The 24,173-nt window shown below is 43.3% G+C and overlaps 1 protein-coding gene across 2 annotated transcripts in view; it reads left to right on the forward strand.

Annotated features, from left to right (window-relative positions):
* Positions 1 to 2,938: 2,938 nt before the first annotated feature.
* The window catches only part of CMYA5 (cardiomyopathy associated 5), a 47,105-nt gene continuing 25,870 nt past the window's right edge, over positions 2,939 to 24,173 (forward strand). The window contains exons 1-2 of one of the 2 annotated variants that reach the window (XR_010469243.1): positions 2,939 to 3,214; positions 11,790 to 23,205. Coding sequence is in view for 1 of the 2 variants with exons in the window: in XM_005505948.3 (XP_005506005.2) it covers positions 3,048 to 3,214; positions 11,790 to 23,205 (11,583 nt within the window). In the remaining variant the exon portion in view is untranslated. The remainder of the gene's footprint in view (positions 3,215 to 11,789; positions 23,206 to 24,173) is intronic. The other variant, XM_005505948.3, reaches the window with a different exon arrangement.

The following is a 24,173-nucleotide window of genomic DNA, read 5'->3' on the forward strand; positions in this document are numbered from 1 at the left end:
TTCACCTACAGTATCAACATACTCTTACCTCAAAATACTGCATTATATTTGAAACTGATTCTTCCCAAGTGTTTTAGAACAGACAGTTGAAGGAATTGTGGTACCTCTGTGCAGCTCCATAAAACATGACCCACCAACTCAGCGATCTTTTTAATACAAGCGAAGATTTGTAACCACAACGGCCTGTGTCTCTCAAAAGAATCCTTTTGCTTTCTTTTTCTCAAGCTTGTGTACTTCTGATAAGATACATTCATAATCAAAATATGAAGTCTGGATGGTAGTTTTCCCCGACTGTTTGGTGACAAGCCTGTTTGTTGTGTCCTCTCGCACACTAGAAAACTCAGCAGTAATTACTGTGTTAGCCAAGGTGCAAGATGGTGTAACTTCGTTTAGCTTATAGTGAAAAAACTAGTGGGTAGTCTGGTGAGAGCAGGCAAAGTGGCAGAGCTCTTGCATATTAAAAAATAAAGAGTTTTGGAAAACAAATTTCACCAGAAGTCATATTATATTGTTCTCCTGTCAAGCAAACACGAACAGCATCACTTTCTGTGGAAGTGCCAGACAACAAGAATGACAGTGAGTGAACATAATGATATTTGTTAAATGATGGGCTGCAGTTTTCATTAGAAAACTTCAGCTAAAGTACCACAAAATGAATGGTTGAGGAGAATGAGTAGGAGCTGAACTTCAGCTTTGGATTCAGTTCTGTGTACTCCGAAGTTGTTCAGAGGTTTAATGACCTGGATTTTCATCTACTCTGGGCAGGTATCCAGAATGAGAAATCCACTAATGGCTATCATAAATCTTCAGTGTTAGCCTGAAGTGTTCCCTTTTCCTCAACTTCAAAATAAAAAACTTCACACCCATATCCCTTGCCTCATACCCTAGCGGGAAATTTTCCTGAGTGACCTTTGGTAAAAGGTGTTTTTAATGGCTGAACAAGATTTCAGCCTGCATACAAGATACTGACTTCTCTGAGGCTTCTTACTGCCTTGAAATTAAAAAGCGTTAGTTCAGCTCCGTGTTATTTTAGGACTAGTTTTGGCTACTCATTTGGGCACTGGGTTCGCCTGTCATTTCCCACGTTACCTAACATCAGAAACTACAAGTGTCTCATCTAGGACTTCAGGAAGTCTCTTTAGTCTTGTAGCAGGGCTTTTAATTAACAGGCTCAGAGGTGTACGGGAGGACAAGACATTAGTGAGAGCTTCCCATGCATTAACAGTAGTGCCAGAACTGGCGTGGACTGTGTACTGTGAAACTTGAAGTTTATTTTCTACCTCTCTTGCTCTCACTTCCACTAAAATGTGATTGTGTAAGTGTACTCTCTGTACCTTAACGTGTTCTGACAGCATGGGGGTTATTTTTAAGAAATCCTTTAAAAAGAATTCAATATAAAATGGATTTTTAAGACTCAAATTGAAGGGTGACATGGTTATTTGGGAGAAATGGGCAGCCACGATGGAAGGATGTAAGACAATTTGTAAGTAATCTGGAGTTAGTATTTGTGAATACTATCCCAAATGCTTATTTGGAGCCAATGCTTTACTTGGGTTGCTGGACTTAATTCACAGTATATTTAGTGTTAAGTCCATCAGGGAATGTCATTCTCTATTTAATGGATTTTGCTTGCTCTGGGTTATCTCACGTGTATTTGTACTGTTTGTTCTGTTTGTCTTTCTTTCTCTAATCCTTGTATGTTTAGATATAAATTCTTGCCTCCTTGATTTTACAGAGTATGATGCTTGTAGGAAGACCATGAAAGAATATGCTATTTTGGCCATTTTATAGGTAAAATTATGTTGTGAGAAGTAGAGAAGGGAGAGCACTAGTTCTGAAAACAATTTAAAGGGACTTTGGTAAAAGAGTACTCACCTTCCTCTTACTCCGCTGAAGACTAAATCAAAATTTGTGCAATATGTGTATGCTTTGCATAAAGCATTTCTAGATTGTAATACTCTTGTGTTCCATACATAAAGAATGTGAAGTCCTCTACCTTCAGTTTCATTGTTCTGTGTATACTGTCCCTGTGTTCATGATAAAATCTGGAGTTTAAGTTAGTATATCTTTCAAGAACACTTCTTCATGAAATTATGTTCTGACCTTGTAAATTGTGTCCCTCAGTGGGTAGGTCAAGAGACCAGACAAGTTTTATCTGTACATCCTGTTCAGGAAATATTTTACTTCAGCTGAATCTGTCAGTAGAATTTTAATTTAGCATTGCAGAGACCTTGTACTCAGAAATGCCTGCTTGGGTGTTTTTGTGCTTACAAGACAAGGAACAGTTTGCTGATTTATAACCACCTATTTATTTGAAGAAAAAAGGAAGGAAAAATGGGATTAGGCTTATACTATGCATACAATTTTTTATATCTGAAATAACGTGTAAGTTCTTTATTTACAATCAGAGTTTCGGTCCTTCTGCTCCTCATCTAAAGACAATTTTTTAAAAAGTCATTACTTTGGCTAGTACAAGTTGGAAATATTACTGTTTTGTCTGAAATGCACTGCATTTTCTGTGAAATGCCGAATAATAAAGGGTAAATGTGGGTAAGCTGGACCCTACATGGTAACGAAGCTTCTCTTTGCTAGTAACTGTATTTGTTCAGTCTAGCTCAAATTTGGGGCACTCTGGGTCCCCTGCTGTGCTTAGGGCTGGGACTTGCTTTTAAACATACTAAAAGCACCAATTTTGGGGACCACAAGAAGACTCCCTCTGCTCCATCTGTGCCGTCCATCCCAAATTTGCTGGAGGTGGCTTGGGAAGGTCTGATGGGGCCCCAGCTCCCCCGTCTCTGCTGTAAAACCCCTTCTCCCGCAGCGATGCCCGTCGGGTTCTGCCACGTGTCCGGGTGCCCGGTTGGTGCTAGGACCTGGGGTGGGACCGGCCACGGCCCGGCGCTGTGTAACTTTGCTGCCTTCTATTTAAAGCCTGCCCTGAGTCAGGAGAAGCGAGAGCTGCTGGGGATGACAGTTGCTTCAGGCAACCCTGGGGAGGACAGGGTCGGGGGTAAAAATCACCGGCGAGGGCCTGAGCTAAGAAGGGCATGGAGGGGTACCGCGGCGCCGAGTGCGACAGGGCGTCTGAGACCTCCTCCTTCGTAGAGGATGAAGAAGAAGAGGAAGAAGAAGAAGAGGAGGAGGAAGAAGAGGAAGAAGAAGAGGAGGAGGAGGAGGCTGTGGACCCGGAGGAAGCGGAGGAGCTGACTAACAGGTACTGCCTCCTCAGGGACCCTCAGCCTCGGGGGAAGCTGGCATTCTACCCCAAAGCACCAGCCCGGGAGGATGCCAGAATTTGGGGCCCAGTGCTGGTTTTAGTGCCTTTCCTCCTTCTGTTCCCCAGTTGCTGCAGATAAGAAGTGGGGAGAGCTGTTAATTGGGGGTGTTTCTGATGGGAAAGGCTGTAATTAAGTTTTATGCAGTATGTGTATGCCCTGAGCTCCCTGAAAGCTTTTCTATTTAAAGATCCTCTGGCATGCCAGCTCAAATGGCATCTCCCTCTCCTCCTCCTCCCCTGGCTGACTCTCTTGTCACATATCAATCCTAAATGCTCTGGAGATATGCTTCTTAGGGAGAAAATGGTCAAAAATTATGACTGCACATTGAAATTTGTTCCTTTTTGTGGCCCTTTCTACTTTTCCGCTTGTCTCTTCCTCTTTGGTCTCTTCTTCCCCATAAAAGGAAGAACTTGCTGTATGTGCTCACCACCGCCAGTCACAATTTATGTGTCTGATTTTTAGGGTGGAATGAGGAATATTTCACCACTTAAATTAAAAAAGAAGAAAAAAAATAATTTCCTTAGTAACTATGACATAGAGACAGTTCGTCCTAATATTGTGCTCCTACTGCCAGGAAAATAACAAGCGAGCTGGTGGCCTGGCGCCCAGCCCATGGCACCGGTCCTGGGCAGGATGCGGAGGCGTCTGCAACCCGATCGGCGGGGACGGACCCCCCGCCTGGGTTCAGAAACAGACAGGGAGGCCTGAGAGTCCCCTGCACCTATTGGGTCGCAAGGTTTCTTGAGTAAAGCCTCTCAGCTTTGGGTGGATACCATAGGAAGAACTGTTGACAGTTTAAGGTATCTCCACAAACCTGCTTTTTAGGAAATTTGGGTCGTGCGGTTCCTAAAACCTCAGTGCTGTGGAGCCATCCTGCATTTACAAACTGCTCTGGGTGTATCATAGTTCAAAGCACTTCTGAACATTGCTGCTGGTCACTGGGAGAGAAGAAGACAGCAGAAGAGAGGTAGGGAGGCTCTGTGCAGCCTAAAGCCACCCCAAGTGCTATGGGAACGAAAGTTAAACAGCAAAGCATAGCCCAGGCCTGTAGCAAAACCTCCTTGCAGAGGGAGTAGAGAGCTAGTTTGCCAAAGAAACCTGGTGTGTATTGCTGCCTTTCTCCTGATGTGTTGGCTCTTCAGTCCTGGAGTGGCAGAGACAGGGGTTATGTGCTGATAAATGCTGCTTGCGTGGGGGTGCAACCCTATGAGAAAACCAGCTGGAGCTGGAGTAGTGGAGCTACTCACTGTGGACAACTAAAACAGGAAATGACTGGATATTTTTTAATGCAACCTGCAATTAAATGGCTAATAACAAAACTCAAATTGTAAAACATCACTGGGGATGGCTAACTTTTCCCTTAAAGAGAGGGAAATCTGTGTAGCCTTGCAGTTGTTTGCTACTCATGCTGGGAGGGCGGCTTCTCCATGGCCAGCTGTTGGCAGCCCCCCTCAGCTGGGTCTTGCTTCTGGCTGGCAGCCTCCACAATGCACTCAGGTGTTGCATCTCGCTGTGTAATTGGATCTCAGCAACCATTTCCTTCAGCTCTCAGTTATCAGCATTACAGGGTTTTTCTCTGTCTTTAACTGTCTTACTAATAAGAATGGTCAGAGTCTACTGCAGAGTTTTTTAACAGCTGTGCTCAGTGGTAACTGAGTATATTTAACTCCATTTGATTAGTTTAACTAGGCTAAAGGAGATGTAAAGTTTTGGGTTTGCTGCAGATATGGTAAGTGCACTGAGCACTCTGCAATAGCTTAGTGAAGTTAAATAAAGCTGACTTTCTGGTTGTTTACATTTTGTTGTTGCAAAATGTCACCATGGTTGTTGGGCTCAAGGCCGCCTGTGCTAAGTGCCTGGGCAGAGCTCCTGGGAGGTGCTGGCTAAGCAAGAACAGCTGGGCTGAGCCCCTGAGATACACTTAGGCTCTAATCTAATTATTTGTTGACAAGAAGGTTTTCAAGGCCCTGTTGCAGAACATTTTTTTTTATTATTATTATTCGTGTGTGTGCTTTGGAAACATAGCTTAGAGCAAGTATAACCAAAACACAAACTTGGCTGAAGACAGCCTGCCCTGAACCCTGCTGTCACTGATTTATTTTTAACAACCCCAAGTGCTCTGCTGCTTTTGTCTTCCTCCTCTGCATGCAGTTGAACAGCACCTGGTTGTGCAACGTTGCAATCAGTGAGAAATTCCCCCTTGGCTCCTACTTCAACTTTCAAGCATGCTAAATATCCTCATACCTACGCTGTGAGAGAGTTATGCAGCAGGATGGATGGCCCAAGGTCAGCAAGTGCCCGTGTGAAAGCAGCGGAAGGCCCCCGGCGTTTCCCCAGGACACCAGCCCCTGAGCCCTGACCGACCCACTCCACTTGCACACCAGTCCCTCTGCAGCAGCTGTGGGGAATAAAATCCCAAAAGCTGCAGCAGATGTTATAACTTGCCCCAAAATTCTGATGCATGCACATAAAAAGCAGAAGAGTTTCGGTTTCACATCTTTATTACCCTTTTCAATGTAATCTTTAAATAATTTGGTTTCCTAACACAGGTTTTTTTGCAAGTAGTGATACACACAGCATCAGAACCTATTATAGGATGTGGCCTCATATCCTTGTCAGCATAAATAACCCACCAATCTTCAGAGAGTTCGTGCAATATTTTCTTGCTTTGGGGCATTTTAACTTGTGAGGTAGGTGCATCGTGGCAGATGGTTTTTGTTTCTAGCTCCATGTAGAATTAATCGTCCAAACAGAGAAAATATTTTGAAAGCCTGTATTGTGTGTTTTAAGGCAAACATGAGTATGAAGTTAATAGGTTCTATTTTTTCTCTTGATAATGGTGAGAATACAGTCTAGCTTTAGTAAAATATTTTACTGGTTAGCTGGTTTACGTACCCACTGAAATATCTGTGTCTCTAACAACTATGTGATGGGTGAGCTCCTCTGACACTGTTCTGTCTCTTGAACCATTCCTATCTGCTTTCCTTATGCAACAGGGAGGTCTCTGGATGTGCCTGTGCACAGAGCTTACATAAAAATGGCTCTGCAGCCGATTTGCATGGGTTTCCAGGTAGCTTGTTTGTCTGGAAAGGGTATGGAGCTGACTTTAGTCATTTAGTGACAACCTAAGACCATTTCCTTTTTTTTATGAAGCAGTCCTTCCCCAAGAAGGCCAGAGGTGTGGAAGCTTTAGAGCCAAGTCTAGCTTAGAATGGTTGGTGAAAGAGCTGAAAGAGGAAGCAGAGTGGAGAAGGGGCTGCCTGCCCCACAGGCAATGCTGCAGCATCCAGGAGAGAGGCTGGCAGGAATGGTGGCAGCTGCGGTGGTGGGAAAGAAAGGGTGGGAGGGGGAATGCTGCGGATTTGTCTTCACACAGAAAAGTCTGCAATGCCCTCCTCAAAGGTGTGGGGAAAGGGTGTGTGATTTTTGTTTCCTGGATGAGGCCAGCGTGGAAGGGTCTGGTAGGGCCGCTTGTCTGCTGCTGGCTGCCAGCACGGGAAAGCCAGGAGTGGCTGGTGCTGCTGGGCAGTGGGACCAGCAGAATGGGGCAAAGCTTCAGGGCAGGGACCAGGGACATTGTGGTGGGGAGCGGCACTACTGATGACACCCCCCAACATCCCAGTCCATGCTGGTGGCCCCCTGCAGCCAGACCTGTTAGAGAGCAGTGTAGGGGACAGGGACCTATGGGTCCTGGTGGACAGCAGGATGACCATGAGCCAGCACTGTGCCCTTGTGGCCAGGAAGGCCAATGACATCCTGGGGTGTATTAGAAGAGGGGTGGTTAGTAGATTGAGAGAGGTTCTCCTTCCCCTCTACTCTGCCCTGGTGAGACCACACCTGGAATACTGTGTCCAGTTCTGGCCCCTCAGTTCCAGAAGGACAGGGAACTGCTGGAGAGGGTCCAGTGCAGGGCAACAAAGATGATAAAGGGAGGGGAGCATCTCCCTTATGAGGAAAGGCTGAGGAGCTGTGTCTCTTTAGCTTGGAGAAGAGGAGACTGAGGGGTGACCTCATTAATGTTTATAAATATATGTAAAGGGTGAGTGTCATGACAATGGAGCCAGGCTCTTCTCAGTGACAACCAATGGTAGGACAAGGGGCAATGGGTTCAAACTGGAACACAAGAGGTTCCACTTAAATATGAGAAGAAACTTCTTCACAGTGAGGATGACAGACACTGGAACAGGCTGCCCAGAGAGGTTGTGGAGTCTCCTTCTCTGGAAACATTCAAAACCTGCCTGGACACATTCCTGTGTAACCTCATCTGGGTGTTCCTGCTCCAGCAGGGGGATTGGACTAGATGATCTTTTGAGGTCCTTTCCAATCCCTGACATTCTGTGATTCTGTAATTCGGTGACTCAAGTGTGTTTAAAAGTAGTCTTACAAACAACTAAATAATGCTAACAGGTGATGCCACCAGCAATACCATGACCTAATGGCTGGGACAGAGACCAACATCGCAGCAGTTTGTGTCCCTTCCCAGAGATTTGCAAGTGTCAGGCATGGAACAAGATGTGTGAGACTGGCCCAACTCCCAGCTCCCAGCTACTCTTAATAAAAATCAGCTTCGTAGCCGAGTAAACAGCTGTCTTATTGCTTTTAGATAATTATTCATTTGAATTTGGACAGATGCATGAGCCATTATGTGGCCAGAAGGGGCATCATTAATACCAAAGTTAGCAGTAAGTTAAAAAGTGAAAGGCTGGATGTAAAATAGAGACTTCCTGACACTCCTGATTCTCTTACCCTGAAGAAGAGGATGAGTTATAGACCTAGGAAATGCAGAGCAATAAGCAGGGACCCTTGCTGGGCATACTGATTGCTGTAGCGGAAAAGGAGCAGTGTGGTAGAGGCAGAAACTACAGGAATGTACAGAACAAAAGCACAAATACAGAAAACCAAAATATTTCCTTCAACTGGGAAGGCAAGCTGGCCAATATGGATTTCCACCTCCCCTGTGCTGTGCCTGCAGGGCTCACATAGGAGCCTTTGGGGGATGGGAGATCTTGTCAGTACAGGCCCCTGCCACAGCTTGACATCTCAGTTGTTTTATCTGGATTGTTTTCAGCCTGTCAGGTGTTATGCAGCAAACAGCAAAAATAATTTATGATACTGGGAGTAGAGTGACAAGGTCTGAGGTGAAGAGAAAGATGGGGGGCTCTGGAGGATTTTAGAAAGCTGATGGGCAGGCTGTGCTTCTGTGTGGTGGTGTACAGCTGAACAGGCCTCAGCCAGCGTGTCTGAACATGACTGCTCCAGCAGCTGGGGAGGTGAAAACCCTTCCCTGGTGTGATACACAACAGAACGTTTGCTCAGCCTGCTGGCCTGGACCTGAAACCTGAAATCCCAGCAGACACAGCACAGAAGTTGCAGGGAGAAGCAGAGGGCTGTGCGAGGCAGCAGGAGGTGAGAACAAAACTGTGGCTTTGGGCTATTATGACAGAAGCACAAAGCAAGTTGTTAGTGTCTCCAAGAATTAAAAAAAGGTTTTAGCCAATGTCCTGGCATGGAAATAACAGATAGACAGCACTCATGCCAACAGGAGTGGCTATGTGGAAAAAAGGCAGCACTGGCTCTTGTTCCTGGGTGTCAATAACTTCACATCTGCATTTATGGAGCTGAAACTTTGTGAACATCTTTTTGCAATGGCAGACAGCTCCTCTGACTAGAGAGAGGTCTTTCAGCTACTGCTGTGCAGCATGCAAATTGAATACAAAACTTAAGCAGCATCTGGAAGTATGTTGGCAGAAAATGCTTGGCATGTGTGTCTACCATTCTGGTCTAAAAACTGCAAAGCACCACCTCATTATACTGTAGCGTACGAGCTGTGACCGCAACCTTGGAAATGAGACAATGATGTGAATAACTCAAGCTTTCTGCATAGGCAGGGCCAGGACAACCCATTATTACTAATATCAGCTGAAATGGGAGTGCTGCTCTGTTCTGTGTGGGGTGTGCAGAAAAATCACATAGTCATAGAATGGTTTGGGTTGGAAGGGACCTTCAAAGCTCACCTAGTCCAACCCCCCTGCAATGAGCAGGGACATCTCCAACTAGATCATGTTGCTCAGAGCCCATCCAGCCTGGCCTTGAATGTCCCCTGAAATGGGGCATCGACCACCTCTCTGGGCAACCTGGGCCAGTGTTTCACCACCCTCATTGTAAAAAATTTCTTCCTCATGTCTAGTCTGAATCTCCCCTCCTTCAGTTTAAAACCAGCATCCCTTGTCCTGCTAAAAAGTCTGTCCCCATCTTTCTTATTGGCCCGTTTTAAGTACTGAAAGGCCGCAATAAGGTCTCCCTGGAGCCTTCTCTTCTCCAGGCTGAACAACCCCAACTCTCTCAGCCTGTCCTCACAACAGAGCTGTTCCAGCCTCTGATCATTTCTGTGGCTCCTCTGGTCCCTCTCCAACAGGTCCATGTCTTTCCTGTGCTGAGGGCTCCAGAGATGGACACAGGACTCCAGGTGGGGTCTCACCAGAGCACAGCAGAGGGGCAGAATCACCTCCCTCCACCTGCTAGCCACAGCAAAATAGGTTATTTAGAGGTTGAAAAATCTAAAAAAATATTAGGTATCTGTTATTGTGGGCTCAAATAGGACTTGAAGGCTTCCTTAGACTGTCGCTACTTTTATTTTATTTTATTTTATTTTATTTTATTTTATTTTATTTTATTTTATTTTATTTTATTTTATTTTATTTTATTTTATTTTATTTTATTTTAATTTCACACAGGTCAACCTAATGCTAAGTCATGAAACTGATAAAGGAAAAGCTAGCAGCAAAGTTGGAATAGATTTTTTTTGCTTTGCCTCTTCCTCCAACCTGTAAGTCTTACCGTATGGATCTAGCCTTGCTAGAGGATGCTACACCAGGGCAAATAATCAGCTGTATCACCTGGATTTTGTATTTGTTTGAGGGCTGGTTTTGTTTTGTTTGTTTGTTTTTGTCTAAGACATTATTATTTTGTTTTGCACTGTCAGACTTGCTTTGAATTGTGGGCTTTAGTCCAAGCTATCCTGCTGTTAGTTACAGTCTCCAGAGCAGCCCAGTCACCACAGCTGACTTCACAGCCCATCACTGCACTTTGATGCTGTGTTGTCCCTCCACTGCCTGGTCAGGCATTTGTCCCACAGAGTGACTTCAGCCTTCAGTTAGCACTGCAGTCATCAGAGATAAGGTGATCTGTGAATCAGTCTGTAGAGACTACAGCATGGGCCAGCCCAGAGAAGCCCTTCTTTTTCTCTGCTCCGAAGAGCAAATTCATGGAAAGGTAAGGCCAGCTCTGCTAGTACCATCAGGGCTGTCCGCCATCTCTGCAGGGACCCCTGGCACCCACCTGGTGCCGGGCACTGGTCAGCTGGGTTCTGCTTCTCCAGGAGCCAGATTTCTTCACCCTTGCTGAAGAAGTGCTTAATCTTAATCACCTGGGAAGTGGCCTTTCCCTGTGTTGAGTGGCAGTAGGATGCTGTGTGGCCGTAAGTTTGTATCTTTCCATGTGAGTGAGAGAGAATTCACCACTTCTGCTCTGCTGAAGCCTCTGCCTTTGCTTCCATCACCTACTAAAACAATTCCCCTAAATAAACTACTGTCTACTCAAGAAATATTGGGGTTGAGTGTTGTAATTAACTTTTCTATGTTTTGTTTTGCTTTTGGCTTTTGTTTTTGTTTGTTTTGTTTTGTTTTTAAAGAACTGTTGTAATCCTAAAAATACTTATTTTTATATATATATATTTATATATTTATATATATATATATATATATATATTCTTTATATATATCTATATTCTTTACACCCTTATTGCTAAAACTGTTTTGAGGTTTTTTGTTTCTTTACGTGTTTTTCCTAAAGCTTCACAGAAAATATTTCTCCAGCATTTTTTTGGATTGGGCGAGATTTAATTGCAGTGTTCGATAGTGTTCTGATTGCATATCGAAAGGTGTGAAGTTAGCTTTGTAAAATATTGTTATTTCATTTTGGAAGGGCTCAGTATATTTTAACTATTGAATGTACTCTAAATTACTTTGTTAAAGATGTAGAGTGGCTAGAGGATGAAACATATGAGAAGACAGTAACAAAGTAGCAGGCAGATTCTGTACTCCTTTGAGCATTGTATAATCACTCACACTCCGGCAGAGCAAGTGTGGGTGCTATTAAACACTGACAGTATCTTATAAGTGTTTAATGCAAAGTTTCAACTATACTGTGAGATAACCAAGGCACTGGAGAATAGCCCCAGAATCAGCTTAATCTCGCAGTGGCAAAACAAGGTCAGATCAAAGACTCTTTTTCCTGCATTATCAGAGAATGTAAACACCTCCTCTTCATTAAACTAACCTTGCAACATGCAGTTTCACAAAAATTTACCAAAACTACATTTATGCACATGCAATATTTTTACGATTTTGAAAAGTATTTTTGCTTTAATGCAAAAATTTGTATCTTACTACAATAATTTAATTTGTTGTGTGATTTTGTGGCTTTCTTTTTCTTTTTTCTTCTTTTTTTTAGTTTGAAAGACATTATCCAAAGCGAAGATGTGAAACCCAAGCTGCAGTACATCATGACTAACCCTTCGTTTTCTATGGTAACGGTTCAAAGTGAAGACAGTGGGATAACCTGGGAAACCAGCTCGAGCAGATGTTCTACTCCCTGGACCTCAGAAACTAGTACAACTTCTGATCTTTACAGTATGGAAAGTTCACCAGTAGGTTCTCCTCCAGGAAAAGTTATCTTTATTATGGATGAAGGTAAGATTGTTCGGAAAAGGAAGCGCAAATCTTCAAATAGGGTGCCAATGGCTACAAGGCTGAAGGGAGGCCAGGGCAATAAAAAACGTGACTCTTCTGGAATGCAGAGGCAAGAACCAAGAACTGTTCTAGGAGATGTGCAGGCCTCCATGTTGAACGTTGAACAGGTGGAAGCACAAAACACAGATGAGGAGATGTTGGACGACAAAGAAGATCTAGAGAACATCGCAGAAGAACCAGTAAAACGTGCTCCGATACCGTCAATATTTAGAGAGAGCAGACTGAGAAAAGTAGGGCCAATCCTTGGAGGACCAGTACAAGCTAGAATCCAGCTGTTCAACTCAATATTTGGAGGCACCGGGCCAGACCCTGAAACATTGGAGAAAATCAGAGTCCGGAGAAGTAGCTCAGTTTCTGGAGATTCTGAACAGTTCCTTGAAACATCAGTAAAAGAAAAATTGCAGAAGTTCAGTTCACTTTCAGAAAGAACAGACCTAAAAGCTTTCCAAAGACTAAGTAGAGATCTTACAACGCCATCTGAGAGAAAAAAGGAGATAAGGGAGAAACTCGCAGCACAATCATATCAAATCTATACTTCACCAACAACGCCTCTTAAAAAACAGCTTACTACTAAAGATGTTAGTATTAAACCCACTAAAATGAAAGGTAAAACAAGCAGGTTTTCAAGCTTTGGTGCAAAAACAACTCCTCAACATGAAGAAAGAAAAGACTCTCTTCTGGAGACTCCAGATCAGGTATTGGGGCAGTCACGCAAGTCCTGCCTTCCTGAAGAAGCCAGGAAGCATCAAAGTTATTCACCTGCAGAGAAAACATCATTGACAGAGGAATCAGCCTCCATTTTATTAGAGTCTGATGATAATCCAGAGAAACAAGTGCCATTTCCCTCAGCTGAAACTGCAAACCAGAAATCAGACCAGTCTCTGCTGACAGCTTCAGGTCTTCTGGATGAACCAAAGGAGCAGGAAATTCAGCCCAATTCTGCACCACAGTCTGTTTCCGTAGACAGTGAATTAGGTAGACAAAGTACCCAACCTATTTTGCGTAGAGCATCCATGTCAGAACATCCTGAGAGGGAAGCACAGAAGTCAGCAGTTCAGTCTTTCTTACCTGGTGCTCCATCAGCTAAACACAAATATTCCACTCTGTCTGAAACAAGACAGGAGGATATTATTCCTCAGTCATCGGAAACTGCACAAACTGAGTCTGAACACGTGCTTTTACCACATTCTGTGGGTGAAACAGAGAAGCAAGAAACTGAGTGTCACTCATCAACAACTGTACTGTCAGAAACCGAGCCTCCAGGTCTACTGTCTTCTGTTAAAAAAGAAGAGGGTGAAAAGACCTCACCACAAGAAACCAAAAATATTCACTTAGAGAAGCAAACAGAGTCAGAACGAGACTTTTCATCTTCCCTTCAAGAAGCAGAAGAGCAAGGAATTAAACTAAATACACCTATTCCTGAAAAGATAGATTCTAAATATTTCAGCATTTCATACCCTGATCGCACAAAACCACAAGAAACTCAGAAAACTTCACCTGTAGGTAAAGCAGTAGATTTGGGTCACATTGGAAAAAACAAACAAACAGAGAGTGCACAAATGGAGATGGAGCACCCAGGTTTCTCATATTCCAGAAAAGAAGTTGGGCAATCAGAGAGAACAAAGATGGAGACAGAGCATCCGGACTTCTCTTTTTTCAAGAAAGAAACAGAGGAATTGGAGTGTGCACAGATGGAGATGGAGCGTCCAGACTTCTCTTTTTCCAGGGGAGAGATGGAAGAACCAGATAGTGCACAACTGGAGACAGAACATCCAGATTTCTCATATTCCAGGGACGAAGTGGAAGAATCAGAGACTGCAAAACTAGAGACAGAATGTTCAGAAATGCTTTTTTCCACAAAAGAAACAGAGGAATCAGAGAGTGCACAACTGGAGACAGAACATCCAGATTTCTCATATTCCAGGGACGAAGTGGAAGAATCAGAGACTGCAAAACTAGAGACAGAATGTTCAGAAATGCTTTTTTCCACAAAAGAAACAGAGGAATCAGAGAGTGCACAACTGGAGACAGACCATCCAGATTTCTCATATTCCAAGGATGAAGTGGAAGAATCAGAGACTGCAAAACTAGAGACAGAATGTTCAGAAATGCTTTTTTCCACAAAAGAAACAGAGGAATCAGAGAGTTCACAACTGGAGATAGAGCATCCAGATTTTTCTTCAAAGGAAGAAACAGAAGAATCAGAGAGTATACAGCTGGAAATGGAGCATCCAGACTTTTCTTTTTCCAGAGAAGAAGTGGAGGAATCAGAAGGTGCACAGCTGAAGACAGAGCACCCAGATTTCTCATATTCCAGAGAAGAAATGGCAGAATCGGAGAGTGCACAGCTGGAGATGGAGCATCCAGACTTTTCTTTTTTCAGGGAAGAAACAGAAAAGCAAAAATCTGCTCCTTTTCAGCTGGAACAGCCAGAGTCTTATTCTCCTGAAGATGCAGAGCAAAAAGAAGCAGCACAACCTGCACTGGTACCTACAGATTTATCGTGTTTGACGGAAGAGGCAGAGACAGAAAGCACTGCAGAACTTCAGTTGGTACACCCAGATATACCAGATTCCACCATAAGAGCTGAGACACAGCAAATTGGATATCTGGAAACAGAACATTTACCAGGTCCCACAAGTGAAACAAAGCAGCAAGAATTCACACAAGCAGATGTGGACAATTCTCTTACATCATATTTTTGTGACAAAAGAGAAGAGCCACAGCCTGTGCAGCAGGAGTCACAGCCTGGAGGTAAGCTGTATTACCGTGCTGAGGGAGTGCAGGGAGAAACCGCACAACTGCAGTCAGAGCATCCAGTTTTGTCACATCCTGCTGGAAAAGAACAGCAACATGAAACCTCCCAGCTGAGGGCAGAACAGCCAGAGACACCATATTCCACTGGCAAAACAAAAAAACAGGAAATATTGCAACCAAAGTTGGAACAAGAAGATTTGCCATATTCCCAGGGAGAAACAGCACAAGAAGCTGTACAAAGAGACTTAGAAGGTCCAGAGCCATCACGTTTCATTAGCGAAGAAGAGCAACACGAAAATGCACAACTAGCTTCAGAAAACATGGATTTCTCATTTACCACTGGAGAAGCAGTGCAAGAAGGAGTGGAGGCAGGATCTTTGGGCTCCTCATATTTGACTGACACAGCAAAGCCCTGGGAAATGGCACAGATGGAGCAGGAGCAGACCCTTCCCTCCTGCTCCACTGCTGGTGGTCAGCAACAAGAAACATCATTGCTGGATGTGGCCCAGCCAGATATATCTTATTCATTTGGCAAAATGGAACAACAAGATACCTTACAAAGGGAGCTGGAACAGCAGGAAACAGCCCAACATAAAGCTATGCAAATGGAAATGGAGTATTCAGATTTGTCCGAAAGCTGGCGGAAAGAAGAGCCACAGGTTACAGACCAAATTAATTTGGCGGAGCAAGAAATAGCTCAACCAGCGTCAGTGCATCCATCTTTGTCGTATTCTTTCAGTGAACAAATGCAAGAAGAAATGCAAACTGAGCCAGCATATCCAGAAGAGACATTTTATGTAAGTACAGACATGCAGGAGAAAATGACACAACACAAATCAGAAATACTACATCCAGAGCTGGAGCAAACATTTTTGTCATCTTCCAGCAGAAAAGAAGCTCCACTGGAAACAGAAATCAGTTCAGAATATCCAGATTTGTCATATTCCTTTCAAGAAGCTGAACAACAGAAAAAGTTAAAACATCCAACCTTACCATTTCGTTCGAAGAAACAAGAAACTGCACCACTGGTGATGGAACGTCCAGATTTTTCACATGACGGTGAAGAAAAACCAGGTGACATCATGGAGCAGGAGCTGGGACATCCAGAGCTCTCATATTCCATGGGAGAAACACAAGGACAATCAGAACATCCGGATTCACCAGGAACCCTGGGTGAAACAGCGCAAGTCGAAAGTATGGATGTGGAATCTAAATACCTAAATTTGTCGTGTTCTGGTGACCAAAAAAACCAGCAAGAAGGTTCACAATTGGATTCAAAATATACAGATTTATCATTTTCCTTTGGTAAAGCCAAAGAACAATCAACTCAAGAGTTTGAATCTAAACATCAAGAATTGCCTAAAATGGCCAGAAAAAGAGCTTCCCCAGCAACTACACAAATAGAATCAAAACATCCAGATTTCATGTATTCCCCTGGCAAAGCAAATGAGCCAGAAGTTGCACTATGGGAAACGAAACATCCTGATTTGTCACATTCCACTGATGAATCAACCGAACAAGAAGTAGTACTATTAGATCAGAAACACAGAAAAATTTCTGTTGGCAGAGAAAACCAGCAGCAAACTGCAAAACAGCAGTTAGAGCAAGAAAAGTTATCACATTCTCCTGGTAAAACAGAGCAATTAAAACATGTCCAGGAGGACTTAGAACAACCAGGTTTATCATTTTCGGTTAACAGGCTGGATGACAAAACAGCCCCACCAGAGGCACAGCATGCTGATGTGATATATCCTCTGGACATCACAGAGGGCCTACAAAGAGCAGAAGAAACAGAGCAAGCTTATCTCTTTGGAAAAGCAGAACATAAAACAGTTCAGCTAGAAGCAGAAATCCCACATGTGGTCGATGCTGTGGGCACAGCAGGAGAAGAAACGGCAGAACCAGGGCAGGGACATCCTGACTTGTCTTATTCTGTTTCCAAAGCAGGAGGACTGCAAACTGCACAGGTGAAACGCAAACACCCTGGTCTAATATGTTCCCGTGACAAGGTGCAGGAAACAACTCAGCTGGAGTTGGAACAGCCGGATGCTTTGCCTGTTCATGCCAAAACACCTTCTGAGCCAGAGCTGCTCCAAGTGGACTTGGCATCCCCCGCTGACAAAGTGGGGCAGCGAGGGATGGAGCACACAGCTTCAGGACACCTCAATGAGAGACAGTCTGTCAGCAGAGCAGAGCATCCACAAGCTACAAAGGAGAAGCTAGGAGCTCCAGAGGTATCAACTCATAGCAGAAAAGAAGAGCAAAGAGAAATTGAAAAAACAGAACCAAAGCATCCTGATATATCATATTTCACTGATAAAACACAAACACAAGAATATACACAACTGGTATTGGGAAAGACAGCTCCATCATCCTGGCCTGGTGAAACAGAGAGAGCACAAACTGCTCAAGAGGAGCAGCCAGGCTTCTTGCATTCTTTCATAAAGGCTGCACAAGGTGAGAAAGGACAGCCAGAACTGGGACATTCACAGTTATCTTATTCTGTTAGTGAAGCAGAACAAGAAACTGCACTTGTGAAATCAAACCGTCCAGCTTTATCTGCTGGCAGATTAGAACACTATGAAATCGTACAACCAGAGGCAGAAGTAATGGATTTATCATGTTCAATTGGTGAAACACAGAAACCTCAAATGGCTGAAGCAGATTTGGAGTATCCAGATTTATTGCATTCCACTGGCACAGTACAGGGACAAGTAAAGATTCAACCAGTGCAGGAACAACCAGCTGATTTTTCATCATCTCTTGGCACAGAGGAGCAATGGGAAGGTGCAGGAATGCAGGCAGAACACCCTGAGCTGCAGTGCTCTAGGAGGAAAACAGAAGAACTGCAAAATTTCCAGACAAAATCAGAACATGTGGATTTGTCATTCTCTGTTGGCACAGCAGAACCTCATAAAGCAACACAGCCAGAGTTGAAAGAACACAATTTGTTGCATTCTTTTGTCAAAACAAAGCCATCATTGGCTGCCCCATGGGAGCTTGAACATCCAGACGTCTCAGATGCCATGGGCAGAGTACCACACCCTGATTTGTCCTCTTCTGTTAGTGAAGAAAAACAAAGTGCACAACTGGAGGTCACACAGGAGAGAGGAAGCTTTACAGTACACCCAGAGGAAACAGTACAACTGAGATTGGAACAGCTGATGTTTTCAAGTTCTGGTGGCACAGCAGAGCAACCAGACAGGGCCCCACTGGAACGGGAACTCCCAGACTTGTATTCCTCTGGCAAAAAGGAGCAACAAGAAATGGCAAAACAAGAGTTGAAGCATTCCGATTTATCATATTCCACTGATAAGACTCAGCAACAAGAAACTGCACAACGTGCATTAGAACAACCAGATTTGTCATCTTGCCCTGAGAAGACATGGCAACCACAAACTGTTCAAGTGGAAGCAGAGCATCACGACTTGCTGCATTTCACTGGAAAAACAGAATGGCGAGGAACAGCACAACCAGAGGCTGGGCATCCAGATTTGTCGTATTCCAGTGACAAAGCAGAGCAGCCACCAGCTGCACAATGGAAATCAGAGCAGCCCATAACACCCCATCCCACTGAAAAAACAGAGCAACATTCAGAGTGGGAACTTCCCAGTTTATCATTTTCAGTTAGCAAAACACTGTCACAAGAAGCAGCACAAATAGACTTTGGGCAACAAGATTTAACATGTCTCCTTGGTAACACACATGAAATGCAAACTGTTCAAAGTGAACTGGAACATTCAGGTTCATTGTATTCTTCTGACAAAAGAGAACAAGAAATGGCATTGCCAGAGTTGCAACATCCACAGCTATCTCATCTTGTTAGAGAAACAGAAGAGAAAGCTACACATCAGAAATCAAACTATCCAGATTCATCATATTACATTGGTCAACAAGAGCACCATGAAATTGAAAAGCCTGAGGTGGAAGAAATGGATTTATCATATCTATCTGGGAAACCAGAACACTCACAACCTGCCCAAGAAGTACTGCAGCAGCCAGAGCTTTTGGAGTCCTTTGGCAAACGAGAGGAAAAGCAAGTGGCCCAGCCTGGCTTTTTGCACTTCCTTGGTGAAGAAAAGCAGAAACCAGCTGCAGAGTTAGACTTAGTGCAGGCAGGTTTATCACAGTTGCTTGACAAAACAGAACACCGAGAAACAGCACAAACACAGTTCACGTCTTCTGATTTTTCATATTCCGCAGAAAAAACAGAGCAGTTGCAAACAGAACGACTAAAATTGAAATGTCCAGATTTGTCATATTCTCATGTAATGAAACCAGCAGATTTATTGCACTCCTATGGCAAAGCAGAGCAACCACAGAGTGCCCAGATGGAGCATCCAGAGTCGTCGTACTTCATGGGTGAAATGGAGCGAAAGGATGGGGCCCAAACTGAAGGGCAGTGCATTGATTTGCAGTACTCTGTTGTTGAAAGAGAGCAAGAAGAAAAAGCTTCTGTATCATATACCTTTGGTGGGACTGAGAAGCCGGCAACTGCAAAACTGGACTTTGAACAATCAGATTTATTAAGTGCTATGGGCAAAGCAGAAAAGCATGAAATGCCCCTGCTGAGAGCAAGACGTTCAGAGAAGCGAGACACTGGGGCTACTTCATCTCTAACTGCCCAGTTGGAAACTGAGAAACAAAATGTATCCCTTTCCACTGAGGAAGCAGAGCGCCAAAAAAATACACTGTATTCATCTCTTACTGAGCAAACAGTGTATGTACCTTTGGATGTTTCACATTCTGTCTCTGAAACAAAACCTGAAGGAATTCCAAAGTCCTCGCCTGTAACTGGAGGCCTGTCCCCCAAGCACTCAGGTTTGTCTCACATCCACTGTAAAACAGAGCAGTCAGAAACTGCCCAGCCCGGGTCAGGTTTCTTCTTTGCAAGAAAAGAAGCAGAGAATGAAAAAAGTCATGTATATTTGCCTGTGGATGTACAGTCAGAGGCTGAACATGTCATTTTACCTGAAAGAGAGAGAGAACAGACTCCACATTACTTCCACACAGCTATGCAATTAGAATCTGAACAACTGAATTTATCATATTCTACAGATAAAGTAGAAACTCTAGAAAGCCAAGATTATTTAACTGTACCTTCAAAACTGGAGTCTGAACCTTCAGTTCCATTTTATTCAGCTGACAAAACATGTCAGCAGGAAATTCCACCTTATACAAAACCAGCCTCTGAATATTTGGTTCCCACATGGTCCCTCGCTGAACAGGAAAAGCAAAGCTTGCAGCCATTTATTGCCCGGTCTGCACAACCAGAGTGTAAAAGTGTAATTGCACCACATGATGAAAAAGAATTGCAAAAAATTCAGCTCTATTCACCTAAGAAAGCAAGCTTGAAGGCAGTGCAGTTGGAGGCTGTGCCTCTACCGTTCACACAAGGCCAAAATGAGCAAGAACCTCAAGATCATTTGTTGAACACATCATCAGAACAGCTGAGAGGCCCCCGCAAACTCACTGCTGACCAGGATAAGCAGGACATGCAATCTGATGTGCAGACAGTGCCAAGGTCGGTGGCTGCAGCCTCAGAGATGACTCCTGTAGCGGAGCAGCAAGGAGTGTCGTCAGATTCATTTGTACCTTTTCATACATTACGTGAAAAGTCAGTATCAGTGGCTGTTACTGGTGATGAAGAGAAACAAAATATCCCATCATCTGTATCTGATGCAGCAGGCATTCTTGGAAGACAGTCTGACGTAGTTTCAGGCATTTATACTGAAGGAGAGGGTAGACATGAAAGGCAACCATATTTTGCAGACCAAAAGCATACGTCCTTAGAGCACCTGAGAGTTGTTTCGTCAGATCTTGGTTATGAAACTGTGACACAAAAAACTGAGCATTATTCTGGTGAACAGGGCAACCTTTCTTCAAGAGAGATGAAGTCTGTCAGCTCTAGTTCTGACGAAAAGCAGAATCCAGATATTCCATCTTTTGGGCTAGCTACCTGGCTAGCAGAAGAGGTGAAAGCTCGCTCAATTAGTCCAGTAAGAGCTACAGAAGTAGACAGGCAAAGAATTCAACTTTTTCCAAATGAAGCTTCTGATTTTGGATCAAAACAACTCCCAGCTGGAAGCTGCACAGAACTTCAAGTTCATGGTGCTACAAAGAGTAAAGGACATATGTTTGAAGTTTCTGATTCCATGTCAAGTGAAATTTCCCACAGAATGTCCTCAGACACTAGTCACAGAGCACAAAGGTATGATTTAGCATCTCTGGGAGGAGATAAACCAGGTCCAGACAAAGTTCCAGGGAGTGAAACTAGCATTGGAAACCCTACAAAAATTGAAGCAATGCAACGTCTGGAGGTAGACAAAGTATCTGAAGTGCCTGAACATTACCTGAGAGGAGAAGAGGAAGAAATGGAGCATGTGAGCACTGTAGAAGACGGTCAGCATGCTCCAGAGCCTACTGAACAAAAGGATCTATTTAATATCATTTCAGAAGGTTATGAAATACTCAATATTCATGCTCCTACACATATTTTTTCTGTTGATCAAGAAGAAAGTAAACAAATGACAGATAAACTAGAATACTTGGAAACAAATCCTTCATTAAAAAGAAAATTAGCTGATGAATGCCATAGAGCCCTAGCTTCTGAAACAACTACAGAGATTTCAGAAAGCTCAGTGGTGGGAAATCCTTCAAGCCATGAACTAAAAGAAGTAGTGAAAACTGATGATGTTGAGGAAACTAGAGAAACTCAACAAGAAAATCCCATGTTGCCAGTAAACAATAATAATGCAGTGTTGGATCCTAATAATGGTACAGCTGATGTGGATTATTTTGAAAAATATACATTGATTGATGACAAATCTCCAGTTAAGCCACATTTTGAAAGACCGAGTACATTGTTTCCTGTGATGGAAGATCCCGATGAACCCGTGGAAGAAACCACATCCTTTAAAGAAAGCACTGAGGTAGATACTTTGGAAGAGGAGTTTTCCCTGCTTGAGGATCTGGATGAAGTCTTTTATGGTACTGTGAAAGAAGAAAGCAAAATGCAGTCCTATGCAGATGCTCTAAAACCTTTACCTCTGCAGCAATCAATTGATATTAGCAGTAAAAAGGTTACAAATGTAGAAGATGAACGGAAGTCACCAGGGACACCACTCTTTGATTCAGAAGAAGGAGTGCTAGAACGGTCTCTGTTGTTCCCTACCACTGTTGCTGCAGTTAATCCAGAGCTTCTAGAGGAGCCACCTGCTCTGTCATTTTTATACAAGGACCTCTATTCAGAAGCAGTAGGAGAAAAGACAAAGGATGAGACTCCCTCTGATGAGGAAAGTGGTAATTCTAATGCATCTTTCCCTAGTAGAAATTCAGACACAGATGATGGAACAGGAATATATTTTGAAAAATACATTCTTAAAGATGAAATTCCAAGTAAGGCCTTGGGGCCTCCAACAGAGCAGATACCAGAGGATGAGTCCTTTAGTGGAGGAATTGCAGTTCACAGTTCAGAGGACAGACACAGGAAGGGGTCTGGTGATGTTCGACATGTCAGAACTGAGGTTGTGCCAGGAAAGGTTGTTGTGGACAAAGAGAAAGTCCAGGTTGACAGTGACATTCAAGCAACAATCTGTAAACCAACGCATGCTATTCCTTTTGGAAGCAAACTGACTCTTTTAGGTGCAAGAAGTGATGCCACTGAACAAAGAGAAGAAGATAATGTACCTTTAGAAACAACTGAAGAATTGCCAGAGCAAACAAGTCATCAAGCATATAGTCAGCTAGTGGATTATCAGGGAGCTGCATATCAAGAAGCTGGCAATAAGCAGGAAGAACAGCACAATATAACAGCAGTTCCTCGAACGGAAAAATACGTCCCATATGTCAGGACTCCTGTTGAAGACAGTGAGGATGATCAGTATATTCAGGAAAACCTTTCCTGTGTCCCTACCATTCAGCAAACAGAGAAGCCAGATTTGCAAAGAGCGGAGCGGCACCCTGATGTTTATGGAGATCTTGCTGAGTCAATGGACTATGATGTGATTACACAAGAAGAACTTTTGCAAGATGAAATATCATCTCAATTCACACATGAGGAGCTATTATTTGAAGACAGGGACTCTTTTGAGCATGCTGGTGATAGTTACGAATTTGTTAACAAACCAGAGCAAAGAACACCTGTTGAGATTGAAGATTCAGGCTTTGTGGTGATGTATCCTGAAAAATCAACAACTAACATTCCTCAAGTTGAGAGCCCACAGAGAGAACTGAAGAAAGTGCAAGCAGACACATATTGTTACCACTGCAAATGCCCAATATCTGCCATTGACAAGCTTTTTGGGGAACATAAAGACCATGAAGTCACAACACTAGATGATGCTGCAACCAAGATGAAGGTAAGAATCAGTGTGGGTGAGGGAGGAGCTAGTGAGGCTAATGTCTTCAGACCTTCTGTGTTGTCAGAGGAGGGGCTTCAGAGAGCAATCCAGAGGGTAAGTCACAGTGTCTATAAAAGAAAAACTATTCCTAAACACCTGTTAGAAACCTTATTAAGGTATTCTCTGGAGTCCTAGATTTCCCAAGCTGATACTTTTATTTGTTTAGAAGTTTGAATGACTTTGTTGATGTGTAGCTGTTATCAGACTTTCCATCTTTTAGCTTTCTAACCTGTGTAAGTTTGTTCAGGTTTATATGTGTACATGGAGAAATGGGACAAGTGTTGTTTCTATGAAAATATAATTTGGGTAAGAGCAGTTCATTTCACTTGACAAGGTAGAGAAACCTCCATCTGTGGGGACCAGTTTCATCATAAGGTGTTCCCCATCCCAGCTACCTTTGTTTATTGCTTGGAGATGTTAGATGAATTACACAGTTAACACTACAGTTTTCTTGAAACTGTGCTAATTTTTCATTTAGTTCATGTTCTTTTGGGCCAACAGTGTTTTAGCTGTAGCACAGGTAATAGTTTAGCAAGTCCTACTTCTTCCCACTGTCTCTAAGCTCTACTACTCTAGAAGATTTACAAAAACGTCCACCATTTCAGTAGCTTAGGCCTTTTTACTAGTGAAAATGCTTTCATTTCTGTGGAAGCTATTCTCCATTAAGTTGCAGTTCTTCTTGTGAAAACAGTATGCATGAGATGTCTCACTTTTCCCAAATCAGATTTTGTTCAGGTACAAGGATACAGATGTTCCTTTCTTGATTCAGCTATTTAATCTCAAACTAGTATCTGAAAGGTGAGATCTCTTTCCTGGCCTATGTTTGGTTGATAGTAATACAGATTTTGTGTAACTTCATTAAAATTCCAGAAAGGGTTGTTTCGATGGTATTTTCGTTGTCTTTATGTTAACTCATATGCAAGCAA

The sequence above is a fragment of the Columba livia genome, chromosome Z (assembly GCF_036013475.1).
Source record: "Columba livia isolate bColLiv1 breed racing homer chromosome Z, bColLiv1.pat.W.v2, whole genome shotgun sequence".
NCBI lineage: Eukaryota > Metazoa > Chordata > Aves > Columbiformes > Columbidae > Columba > Columba livia.